The 12,989-nt window shown below is 39.0% G+C and overlaps 1 protein-coding gene across 1 annotated transcript in view; it reads right to left on the reverse strand.

Annotated features, from left to right (window-relative positions):
* tenm4 (teneurin transmembrane protein 4) overlaps positions 1 to 12,989 on the reverse strand; it is a 167,993-nt gene that overhangs the window by 125,560 nt on the left and 29,444 nt on the right. The window contains exon 2 of the mRNA XM_068317843.1: positions 766 to 1,052. Within this exon, the coding sequence (XP_068173944.1) occupies positions 766 to 988 (223 nt within the window). The 5' untranslated portion in view covers positions 989 to 1,052. The remainder of the gene's footprint in view (positions 1 to 765; positions 1,053 to 12,989) is intronic.

Raw genomic sequence — 12,989 nt, forward strand, 5'->3', positions numbered from 1 at the left:
AAATCAGTGGCAGGATAAAAAGAAGGTGCAGTGACTTCCCTTTTCTTTGGACCTGGATTTTTTTTTCTTTGTGAAGAAATTTCTTCCCTACTACACATAAATTACTGAGTAAGTGCTATGTGTTGCCTTTTACAGTTTTTACTTCAGGAGAGCCATTATATTCGCTGTGAACATTGGTTTTGGTAATAATACAGGTGAAGGAATGCATGTCTTTAATGCACTTTTTAACATAATTGTGGTTAGTTCAATCCTTTACTACCCCTGTTAATAAAACAATACAGAGCAACCTTTACAGCGGCCAAATGTGAACTATCCAGACTGGGTAAAACTCATAAAAAAGCAATGATGCATATATTACCTAATTTCTCATCAGGTTTAATGAAGTCTAACTCATTCTATCTCTCTCTCTCTCTTTCTGTCTCCCTCCCTCCCTCCCTCCATCCATCCATCCATCCATCCATTTATCTATATGTTATATATATATATATATATATATATATATATATATATATATATATAACACATATATATATAGTATATATAGTATATATTGTATATACATACTGTATATATATCTATATCATCTAAAGATAAGTAATTAATGTATTTTTAATCTATTAATAATTTTAAAAGTCAGTCTGCACTATTAATATTTTTGCAGGTGAACAAGACTGATACTTTTTAAATATTGAGATAATACCAAGATTAGATAATAACTAATCTTGACATTAGTTAATAACTAATCTTGACACAGCTAAGACTAACCTTGCCGGCTGAACTCGTCCACTTCGTGATGAACCATTTCCTTGATGCGACTCCCGTAGGCCATCCTTGAGTCATGGTCAAAGGCTTTGAGTGTTTCGCTGGAGCTGTAGGATTTGGGGTTGGTTTTGCCATCTTCATTGTCAGCTGATGAGCTGGTATAACGACGTTCTGTGTCCTGCCGGGCAGTAAGTGAGCGATAAGGTCTGCGTTCCTTCACTTCCATGGCTGCCTCCACACAACTTTCAACATCAAATGTGGGTTAGAATTCCAGTCCAGATTTAATGATTCTGTACGCAAAAAACAGAAAGCAGCATTCATTTTAACATCTCCAAAATGCTTTATTATACACAACCTCACTTCCAGCCATCTTGAACAATAAAAACATTATTGGTCTTTTGAAACACATGACCCCCCCTCCCCCCCACACACACACATACACACACACACACACAAAAACACACACTCACACACACTCTTAACTGAGCAACTCAACAAATAAATAAAAAGCAAATTCATTTTTTCCTAACAGCAGTGTATGTATGGAACAGCACATACAGGAGTGTGAGGATTAGATATAATAAATATGGCACAAATCTCACACCTTTAATGTTTGCTGTGCAAGTCTCCCACAAATATGATATTTTATGAGCTTCATAGAAAAGCTGGGTATCCAGCTTCTGTAAAAATGGCAGGTAAACATCCATGAGTTGTGTTGTATCTGCTTTACAAATCTTCACTAGTTGAAAACTGTGGATCCAAACAACTTTAGGACTATTATGAACTAGAAGAGATGATTAAAGTTTGAAACATAAAATCTGTCAAACTGTCAGCAAGTACAAGATGAATAACATGTGGAGAGTTTAGCATCTGGTTATGTGCTGTCTTTCAACTTCTTACTTTGAAGGACGCAATCCTGAAGTATAATAGTTACATGTAACACAAACATTTAGCTAAGGTTTTTGTAGTTAACTTTTTTTTAACGTAACAGACAACAATGAAACAAGATGAAAATTATGTGCAAACATTACAGCAGCAAACTAATGGTGTTTTGCGAAGAGCTCATTTGAAGTAATCACGTGGTTTAGAGATATTGAGTTGGATTAAAAATAGTCAATGTGGATACAAACTTGATTAAAGGCTTGGTCACTGTTTACTCTGGGGATCAGTTTTCAAACAGGGAATTAGTGAGCCAGATATTGCAGCCATATATGGTATTTTACTTGACATGATGATAATTGTATTTTATGACCTGAAAACACATTCATTCATACTGCTAGATATTATTCAGACATCACTTTCTCCCACACAAAATAAGATGGAAGCTTCTGGTTAAGAAAATGTATTCTGTTTTTGAAAGAAAATAAGAAGTACTCTGAGCAAATCTGGGAGGTTTTAGTGACAATATGGTAGCATTGCTCAGTCAAAGATTTTCCCACAAGATAATCTCTTTATAAATACTGTATAGGATTTTAGCTGGACAGTTAACAATAATCCTTGGTGAACTGTATTTGCCCCTGTCTTTTTTCAGTCTTTTTTTTTTTTTTACTTTTATTGAAGACATCATTGTTGGGCTTTGTGGTTTCTTTTTGTATGTATTGACAGCTGAAAAGATCTTGGTGATTAATGACTTGAGGCCTCAATACCAGGACCCCCACCGCATGAAGGGGGGAATGCTCCCACTCTGCAGCCACAAGAGCACTTCTGCTGCTTCCAAGATTTCAGATGCAGCTTGAGCAGGATACTACTTTTTACCTCATTGCTCATGATTGTTGATGTTATGCAAATGTGACGGGTCAGAGAACAACCAGGTTTCTAAAGATTTGAGAATGCTCTATAAAGTGCATTGGTTTTCTTTCCAAAGAGCTGGTCTCAGTGCTTCGGCCATCACTTATGTACAGCCCTTCCTCCTCATTAATAATCATCTTGTATGCAATTAGATGTACTATGAGGCCATGGGAAAACCCGAGGTTTTATACAAAGATGAAATAGGCCATACACAAAAATGGATTATATGAGCCCCTGAAAAACATCCACCTTAAAACCAGCTGTTGGAATTCTCTCAATTTCACAAATCATATTGTAAAAGTAAGGAGAGCTCATCTTTGTAAATGCAGCTACAGCTGGCATTTTGCTTGTGTTTCAGTGCCAGAGATCACAGAGAGAGAGAGAGAGAGCATATTTCCAAGTTTAAATCCTGGGAGTAAGAGCCAGTGTTGTATTATTTTAATAGTCTCATATGTGAACGTAATAAACAGGTTTTATTTAACCAAGATGCCTCCACACTTCATAAGAAACAAAAATGAGAAGTGATAAGAGAACTATTTTTAAAGTATCATCATCTCCTAAGAAAACGCAGGAGACTGAAGTAGAAGCTTGAAACTTTAAAAGAAAAGTTTAATGAGGGCACACTCTCAAAGACTGAAAAGTTCTATGCAAAGACCAGTGAAAACTTCAGACCATGGATTGAAATCTCTGAAACAAAGATAACAATCATGTGCTTTTATTTGAAACACAACGTTCCTATAAAGCCTGAGCTGCAGAGCTTGAGAACAGGCAAAAAGAAGCTGACTGCATATCTATGCAATGATCCAAAATCAATTTAGGTCTCTCTGGAAAGACAAAAGAAATGGTGGCTGGTCTGTTCTCCCCTTTGAAACAATCACACACTACATTTTTCAATTGCGTTGGTTACCATAGCCCAGGGTAGAGTCAGGTGTGTCTGTGGGTGTAAAGAAACTGTATAGCAATAGGGAGCAGGGTAATAATGTGGTTTTGTAGAGGTGTTCCAGCAAGCAGTGAACAATGAATTGTGTGAACAGAAGTTATCAGATGCAGTAATAGTGCATATGATGCTTGTTGCCTGTTGTAAAATATCTTTTGGGAGAAACCTTTTTGGTTTTTATGTCCCCAAAAAAACAAAACAAAAAAAATTTAATACAGTAACTCAATAACCTTAGAAGCAGGATGTATGAAAGTGAATGATCACTATTTCGGTTCATCTTTGGTAGAACGTATTATCCAAGGCCCACTGAAAACCAGGTATTCTGGTTTATCTGAGCCCTGTTCAGAGTTTGTCACCAGGAATCAGGATGCATCTCTTCAAGCCTTTTGAATGACCGCATGAGATTATCTCTCATTTTCATGTGCAATATTAAAATAAAGAAATACAGTACATCACAAGGGACGAATGGACACATTTTTGCACCATGAAATGAAATGCAACTTTTTGAAAATGCATCGAAAACCATTCGCGTTTCCAAAAAAATCTCTGTCCACCTGTAAACGTATCAGTGCGTTTATCAACACGTGTATAAGCAGAACAACTCCAAGAACGACAGGAGAGAGGACCGGGATGTGCGGAAACATATGCTGTTCCTCCTGGAGGACAACCTCCATCAGAGTTCTCCTACCAGCAGGCAGCGCGTCCCAGTCTGACTCAGAACTGGCGTCGGCGTCTTTGGCAAGGAACGTGAATGAATGAATAAATGAATACATATATAAACTTTATGACACATAAATAAAGAAATAGACGAACAAATACTTAAGTGCAAAGCATGTTTATTAACGCATCTTCGACGTGGAGCTGTTATACATCAGAAAACAACCGGTTTTAGCTCCGTTTGTACATGTAGACACGGGTCACATGCATGACGTCACAGCGGTTTTGGTCCCAGGGACACGCCCCCCAGATAAAAAAGTTACGGATACACCATCCACACGACAACGCAGACCCAGCGTTTTCAAAAAAATCTACCTTAGCTAGCGTTTTCAAAAAGTTGTGTTTTCGTTCCGGATATCTGCCTTGTCATGTGGACGGAAGGCGTAAACGCAACAAAAAAGTTAGGCCCAGTCCACACGATGACGGATGTTTTGAAAACGCAACTTTTTGAAAACGCATCGAAAACGATTTGCGTCCACACGACAGCGTTTTCAAAACAATCTCTGTCCAAACGTAAACGCATCAATGCATTTTCGAAGACGGCTATAAGCATGCCAAAGCATGTGGTGGCAGTATTGACTCAAATTTTAGGAATCCTCTGTGTTTTGTTGTCACAAAACGCCTGCAAGAATGTTGCCATCAACTAGGTTTGTACATCCATCATGTTTGTACACAGATGCCCATAAATATGACATCACAGCGGTTTTCGTCGCAGGCAGACGTCAGCGTTTTTAAAAAGTTGTGGATACACTGTCCACACGACAACGCAGACCCAGCATTTTTTTTAAAAATCCACCTAGGGCAGCGTTTTCAAAAAGTTGCGTTTTTCATTCCGTATATCTGTGTTGTAGTGTGGACAGAAGGCGTAAACGCAACAAAAAAAGTAGCATTTTCAGAAGTTCCGGCATCGTGTGGACGGGGCCTAAGTCATCATAATTATGTTCATAGTTAATCAGAAACTACTTCCATACATTTTGTATGGATGTTCATCACAGAATACTGACACCACATAATAAGCATGCTCCTACTGTATTTTATCAGTAGTTAGATTTTTATGATGTGTCCATGATTCTGTTACCAATAACAAATATTAAAAGAAGTGTAAAATACCAGATGAAGACAGAGTTATGCTGCAGGGGAAATAGTATTTCACTGTCAGGATTAAACAGTAAAAAACGACAAGCACACACATCTGGGGACACATTTCTTTAACACAGTAGGTTTACCAGCTGTGTGTTCCCATGGTGTTCTTGTTATTTTCAACAAATACAATTATTTCTCTAAATTTGGCATTTTACAATTTTTCAATTAAAAACATAATCACCTTTTTCACTACAGATCTTTGCATACTGCCCGATAATGTCACTCCACCTTAACATGTCATGTCATGAAGGATTTATAGACCTAATATATGACATTTTAAGGATGTGAAGATTGCGTATTTTCAACATCATGTATTTTTCAATTTGGAAAAAATGAAAGTAGCAAAAAAAGGAATCTTGAGCTCCCAGGAGGCCAGGTGACATCTTAAAAGTTCCTTTGTTAGACAAACAATGCAGACACGTTGTCTTTCATTGTTTTAGGAAAAAGACATTTTTTGGATTTGCTGATTTGTGAAAATTATATGTGCTTGACAGTAATAAGTCTATCCTCTGAAACTGGCCTATAAAAGGAGTTCATTCTTCTTTTCAAAAATTTGTATTCATTTTGTTGAATTTTTAACAGATTATTTTCATTTTGCACTGAATAATCAGCACTTCTGCAAACGTTAAGTAACACTAAAGCCATGAAAACATGGGCACACTAAAACCTTTGTTTTTTGGGGAAGTTTGATGGGATAGTAGCCGCTTACAAAGCACAAAATCTATCAAACTAACTCATAAAAACAACTACCTGCAATGTGAATGGATGGTTTCAGAAACCCCTGTTGAAACACTTGTTGAGGTTTTTGCTGGGCAGATCGTTATGTCCATTGCTTCAGTATCAGGGGTTGTTTAAAAATGAGACCTTAATGTGTGGGAGGTGTTTGGGGTACAATATAAATGCAAATAGCTCTGCACTATCCATCAAGCAATTAGCAGTGTGCTGAGAATTGCTAGTCAGTTTGGCTGCATATAAATCTAACCTTCACTTTGCACACAACCCTGTTTTCTGTGATAATTAACTGCTTGCTGCTCTTTGCATGTCATAGGTTTGGCATTTAGAATCCAAGACTAAATACCAATAAACACTTTCAGGCATCACAGAAAACAGACAAGCAGCAACACATGAATAATGATTAATCCCATGTAGTATAATACAACATGATCACAGATCACTTGTCTGTGAAATTACTTAATAACTGCTATTACCGATTGTATCAGTACGATTGAGACATGTTTTCCTGTTTAATGTGGGTATTATTAGACAAATGACAATACATGGAGTATGCACTGAATATATTTGAATATTCTTAAATGCTATAACCATTACAGCAACCATTATAGTACAAATAGATTGTATTGTAAACAAAAAAATAATAAATAAGGGTTGAAATTTTCATATCATGGTGCAATTCAATACCATAAATGCACGGTATTAATCCATAAAGCTATGTTGATAGTCCATCAAAAGCTGGGCTTGTGCTAGCCATTCGCCACTTCATCATAGGTGAAGTAAATTCCATATGGCTACAAGGTTTTTAGCTTGTGTAGCCACAGTGGCGTTCTTATTTTTAGGAAAAAAAGTCTAAAACTTACAACTTTTTTGGACTTGCGAAAATCCCCGAACGATAACAGAAGAAAACAATAGCATGCTGCTATTTCCGCATGCCGATGGAATTAGCCGAAGTGACCCAAACGCTCCCGATCATTAAATATGCACTCAGGTCATAACCGCCTCTCGTCAAATAAAAAAAAAAACTAGGGCTGTCACTTTAATAGTGATGTGACACTGGGGATCGAAGCTCCGAAGCGTGTGCCTAACAGGAGAGGGGCATTCCCGCGAAACGCGAATTCAGGCTAGCTTCATCGATGGCAGCGAGGCATCGGAGGTGTCTTCCGTATCGACACTCCCATCACGGGAACGCCCCGCTATGCTGCCGATACCACGTGACTGATTCGGCCAAGCGACACGTGCTCCAACACCGATATAAAGCGATCACACTCTATTCGGAATGTGGTTGTTTGGTGGAGAGTTGTGGTTAGGTAGTGTGGAGACAGTTAGGAAATTAGATAGTGTTAGATATAGTCTGGAGCGAGGTATAGATAATGTGGAGAGAGTCAGTTTAGGAGAGAATCAGGAAATGGAACCTGCCACAGTGGAGAAAATATTGTTTCTAAATACAAACCAATAATGTCACAAAACATAATCACTGGCTATACCTCAATGTTACAGAAACACAATCATTGTCCCAACCCCAACCACCCTCCCCTCACTGTATTCAATAATTTTTCACTTAATTTGCATTCCATTGCTTATGGTACGAGTTATGGTACCTTAAACTTCGGTCCCAAAGACGACGATAACTTGCATCTTGGGCTAACCAGATTTCTTTCTCATGTTTGCTTCTTTCTTTTACATTTCTTTGATATGTTTCATTACTATACAATTTGATATATAAATGACATAACATGTTGAATTACCAGAACAGGTAATTTTCTAGCATCTTGGAACGGATTAAGACCATTTACATAATTTGAAATGGGAAAATTGTAAAATTAACAAATTAACATGCTGTAAAAATCAACGCAATTAATCGTGACTGGCAAGTCAATGCGCAAGCATTTTAAATTTGGCCCATTGAGTGACCAGTAGGCTGCAGTGACGTCACTTCCTACCTGCGCCACTATTCAAAAGCAGAGCGACAGACAACAGAGATGGACACAGGAGAGCGAGGCAAGCCCACTCGGACCCTTGGGAAGAAAGTTTATTTCTAAAAAGAACAAAGACGGACTATCAACAAAAACACAGTGATTCTGCACTGTAGGTGCCTCCGTCAGTCTGCCACAGGGCAGCTGTGGCTATACACGTAATTACCATCACCAAGTATGAAGGAGGAGTGAAGGAATAATGGATCCGCTGTAAAGCGTCTTTGAGTGTCCAGAAAAGTGCTATAGAAATCTAATGCATTATTATTAGTAGTAGTAGTATTATTTGTACCTTTTGTAAAAGAGAATTTTCATATCACCGAAGCAGCTCCAGCCCAACGCATCATTTAAATGTAAAACATGTCAAGGACACAGAGTTGAACATTAGCTTACCCTTTTAAAGGAAAAGCCGTTGGCATCTTGCTATTTAGTTGTCTTATTTAGAGACATGTTATACTATTCATTTTGAATTGCTGTATTGATTCAGCTTTAGTATTCATTTTGATTGAGAGTCTGCTTATGTGACTATTTGAGACTCAGCCTTATTTTATTTCTGAAATGTATTTATTTTAACTGTATTTGTATTGTATTTTTGAGAAATGCACCTGGCCTAATTGGTTTACTGATGTGCTTGGCCTTTTTTCTTTTGAATTTCATTTCAAGCACACTTAACCAGTAAAATGTGGATTTCAAATCTTCTCTTCTTGGTGCGTTCTATGGCATACCAATGGTGTTGTCTAAGTCAAAGTTAAAATGTCTTCTAGTCCAAGTAAAACTTCCAAGTTAACATTGAATAAAATTTTGTATGACTATCTTCATAGTGAATGCAAGTTTTCAGTTGTTGAATTTCACATTTATACCTGCATAAAGTAGGATAGAAATACAGATAGTTCAGCTTGAACTGTTGACTTTAGTGTATTTTTGTAGGTAAAACTGAACAGAAGATTTTGCCCTTAGAATCCACCAGAATGCAGGAAAACAACCCCATTTCCTAAAAAATTTCCCGTGGGGAAACCCCCAACAATTGAAAACTTGTATTCACTATGTGAAAATACAGTCATTCAAAGTATTACTCAATGTTTACTTGTAAGTTTTACTTGCTATTATAGTAAGCCGCTGTCTTGGACACAGAATGTGGCTTTTTGTGGCTTACTCAATTCTTTTACACTGGACCACAGTGGCTTAGTCATACTACCTCCTAGTGCAAGCCCAGAAAAGGTACACTAAACCACTGAATATTTAAAATTATCAGAAAAAATACAAAAGGTGACCAACTGAGAAATATATTTGCATGTATTTAACTGTTTTGTTTTCTGCACAAAAGTGCAGACATACATGTATTCACATACATGTACTAACAAAAGTAGCCTCTAGTGCAGCTGAGAGAAAATTTGGACAGATATCAAGAACATTGTCTACAATGTCCATTGAGAGAAAGGAAAGCTCAATACAAGCACCACTTACTTCTGTTCTGGAACTCTTTCACATGGTTTGGCACTATAGAAAAGCTGGCTTGGGCAATAGAAAGGTGTGCTTTCAGTAGAGGAAAAAGGACTTGGTTCGATAGGGTGGGGGGCTGAATGAATTGCCAAACAGACCTGAATTCTGTAGTGCTTATGCAAGCTAGGGAAGGGCAGAGTACCGGTGGTGGGGGGCATTTCAGCAGACACCCCCTTCTGGGATCAAAAGCAAGCCCCACCAGTGAATAAAAAAGAATATGTAAAAGCCTTTAGAGACATAAAGTAGCCTGAGACCGTTGCTGCAGCACGCTCCCTGCTACTAATCACGCTAAGCAATTCAAGGTTTAGTCCTGACAGTGGAAGCAGCCAATTGAATAATGTCTCAAAGCTAGCCTGGTAAATAAGAGGGAGAAGCACTCTATTTACAATAACTTCATGTACTGATGTACACCCATGACCTTGACTACAGCAAAATATTAGGAGTGCTTTGCTGAAATGTTCACTTAATAACCACAATGAAATGCCTGTGTGTGTTTATCCAGTTTGCCACTGCAGTACAGATATTGATGAAGGCTAACATGAGAAGAATGATCTACTTATGTGTTTAAGTAAATGGCAGGAAACAAGAAGCGTTCACAATCCTGAGCAACAACTGAGACAACAACCACTTTCAAATTCTTGCAGGTTTAAAAGGACTGCTCCACAAGCCTGAAGTGATTCTATTCCCAAGGAAGGTTGAGAGCAGAGGTCACAGGTCTCTTATTAGTCCATATTAATGCTCATTACCCAGGAAAGGTTAGACCTTGAATAACCCCACCAAAGAGGTTATGTTTTCACCAGCCCGTCTGTCTATTACACTGAAACTACAGACTGGATTTTGATAACTATTGGTATGAGAGTTGGACATATATTTGGGGAAAAAGTTCTATAAGTGTGGATCTGACTGAGTCAGATTTTTTTCTTTTTTTTCTTTGAATATTGGAAGATGTTTGGACCTTTTATCACTTGATCAATTACCATGGAATAGGATGGAAGAATGAGCTGTGTGTCTCAGAGTAAGACCCAATCTCAATTCTCCCCCATCGTCCTAGTACTTGGCCCTAACCCATTATTGCTACTGTGTATAGTAATGTGTCCTGTTTCTTCAGATAACTGAAGATAGTTGTCATCCAGCCCTCCAGATGGTCATACAAATTCATCACTTCTTCATAATAGTAACAAGCAACAGGCTCATATAGAACTATAATATATTGCTGGTCAAAAAACGAGGGGGTACTCAAAAACAAGGGGTAGGGTTGATAAAAGGAATTATAATTGGGCCTTAATTATTACATTTTGGTGCAACAACTTGAAGAAAACCATTATTGTGTGATTATTTTAGGTGTATTATGGTAGTATTCCTCTTAGGCCACCATTCCTCAAGTCTCTACAAAAAGGGAAAACGCTGCTCTCCACAGGCACAGACAAAATCAAGAAGTCTTGACAACTAACTGCAAGGGCCAAGGGGTAAATTGAGATTGGGGTTTGCATTTTCTGAGTACTCTCTACCTCATTTATAATTTGACAGTTAAAGCAACTCTGTACCATTCAAGCATAACTGTGAACTGAATATAACCAAACTCACTGTTACAAATGTGCAGGAGTTTGCAACTGTTGCTGTACAAAATGTATAGGGCTGAAATGTGTTAACATAAATAGTGCTCGTAGCTGTACCATGTTGGGTCACCGGAATCACAAAAAAAACAATTTGTAACTGTATATGAACTATGTCTATTTCATACATCAGGTTTGGAGACATCTGGTTTATTATGTTTCTGACCAAAGCTGGAGCTTGGTTCATTGTTGGCAGTAAGTCAGACCTGTTCCAGGTGTATGTTAGACTTCATTAGGGCTGCCCTCTTTCACCGGTTCTGTTCATAATATTTATGGACAGAATTCTAGGTGCAGTCAAGATCCGGAGGGAGTCCGGTTAGGGGACCAAAGGATTTCATCTTTGCTTTTTGCAGACAATGTTGCCCTGTTGGCTACATCAAACTTGAATCTTCATCATGTACTGTGACAGTTTGCAGCTGAGTGTGACGCGAGTGGAATGACTATCAGCACCTCAAAATCCGAGGCCATTGTTCTCGACAGGAAGAGGGTGGTGTACCCTCTTTGGGTCAGTGGAGAGTCTTTGCCCCCAGTGGAGAAGTTAAAGTATCTTGAGGTCTTGTCTACGAGTAAAGGAAGAACAGAACGCGAGATTGACAGACAGATGGGTGCTGCTTCTGCAGTGATGCTGTTGTTGTATAAATCTGTCAAGTGAAGTAAGACCTGAGTCATTACATGTAACTCTGGATTTACCGGTCAATTTAAGTTCCCACTGTCACCTATGGTCATGAGCTTTGGGTCATGACTGAAAGGACAAGATCCTGGATACAAACGGCTGAAATGAGTTTCCTCTGTATGTGGCTGGGCGCACCCTTAGGCCCCGTTCAGACTGCAGGCATATCCGATTTCCTTCCATATCTGATTTTTAGGGATGACTGTTCACACTGTTTTTAGCAAGTGTCCAAATGCGATGTGGCTCTGTTCAGACTTGGCCACAGTATCGGCCGATGTGACAGGTTGCCGTAGCAACGACGTCGGGGCAGAGGCGCCGTTCAGTGTGTGAGGCGCCGTAATGTGTGAGGTCATACAATTGCGACGGTGGCAACAACAACGACACCTCTGTCCCTATCCGACACAAAACTACCTCCCAAATGTGGTTTCAATCCATCCGGCAAAAATCCGATTGGGACTATTTAGACTACACACAAGACATGCGACATCAATCTGGATGGGCTAAAAATCGGACATAGGCGACTAGTCTGAACAAGCCTTAGAGATAAGGTGAGGTGTTCCTCCCTGGTGCTCAGTCACCAGGGAGGAGCTTGGAGTAGAGCTGCTGCTCCTCCACATTGAGCGGAGCCAGCTGCGGTGGCTCAGGCACCTGTTCTGGTTGCCTCCTGGATGCCTCCCTGAGGAGGTGTTCCGGACATGTCCTACTGGAAGGATACCTCAGGAAAGTCCTAGGACGCTCTGGATGGACTATGTCTCTCGGTTGGACTCGGAACGCCTCGGGATCCCTCCAGAATAGGTGTTCGAGGAAGAGAGAAGTATGGACATCCCTGCTGAGACTGTTGCCCCTGCGACCCGGCCCCAGATAACCAGTTGAAGATGGATGGATGGATGGATGGATGGATGGATGGATGGATGTTAATATGTTTGCCTCAACATTTCACAAAATGCTAATTGCCTTCACAGAATAATAATAATAGAAATCTCAGCATCCAACAGAAAATTCTTTCCAGAAGATCCCCAGTGACAGTATGGTTCATCACATCTATTGGTTAACAAAATCAATTAATATTCACTGTCTGCACAGAGCAGTTAAAAATGTTATGGCAAAAATGGTATGTTAGTGTACAGTGTAAAAATAGATTTTGATTCTACTGC

This window comes from Antennarius striatus, chromosome 6 (genome assembly GCF_040054535.1).
Source record: "Antennarius striatus isolate MH-2024 chromosome 6, ASM4005453v1, whole genome shotgun sequence".
NCBI lineage: Eukaryota > Metazoa > Chordata > Actinopteri > Lophiiformes > Antennariidae > Antennarius > Antennarius striatus.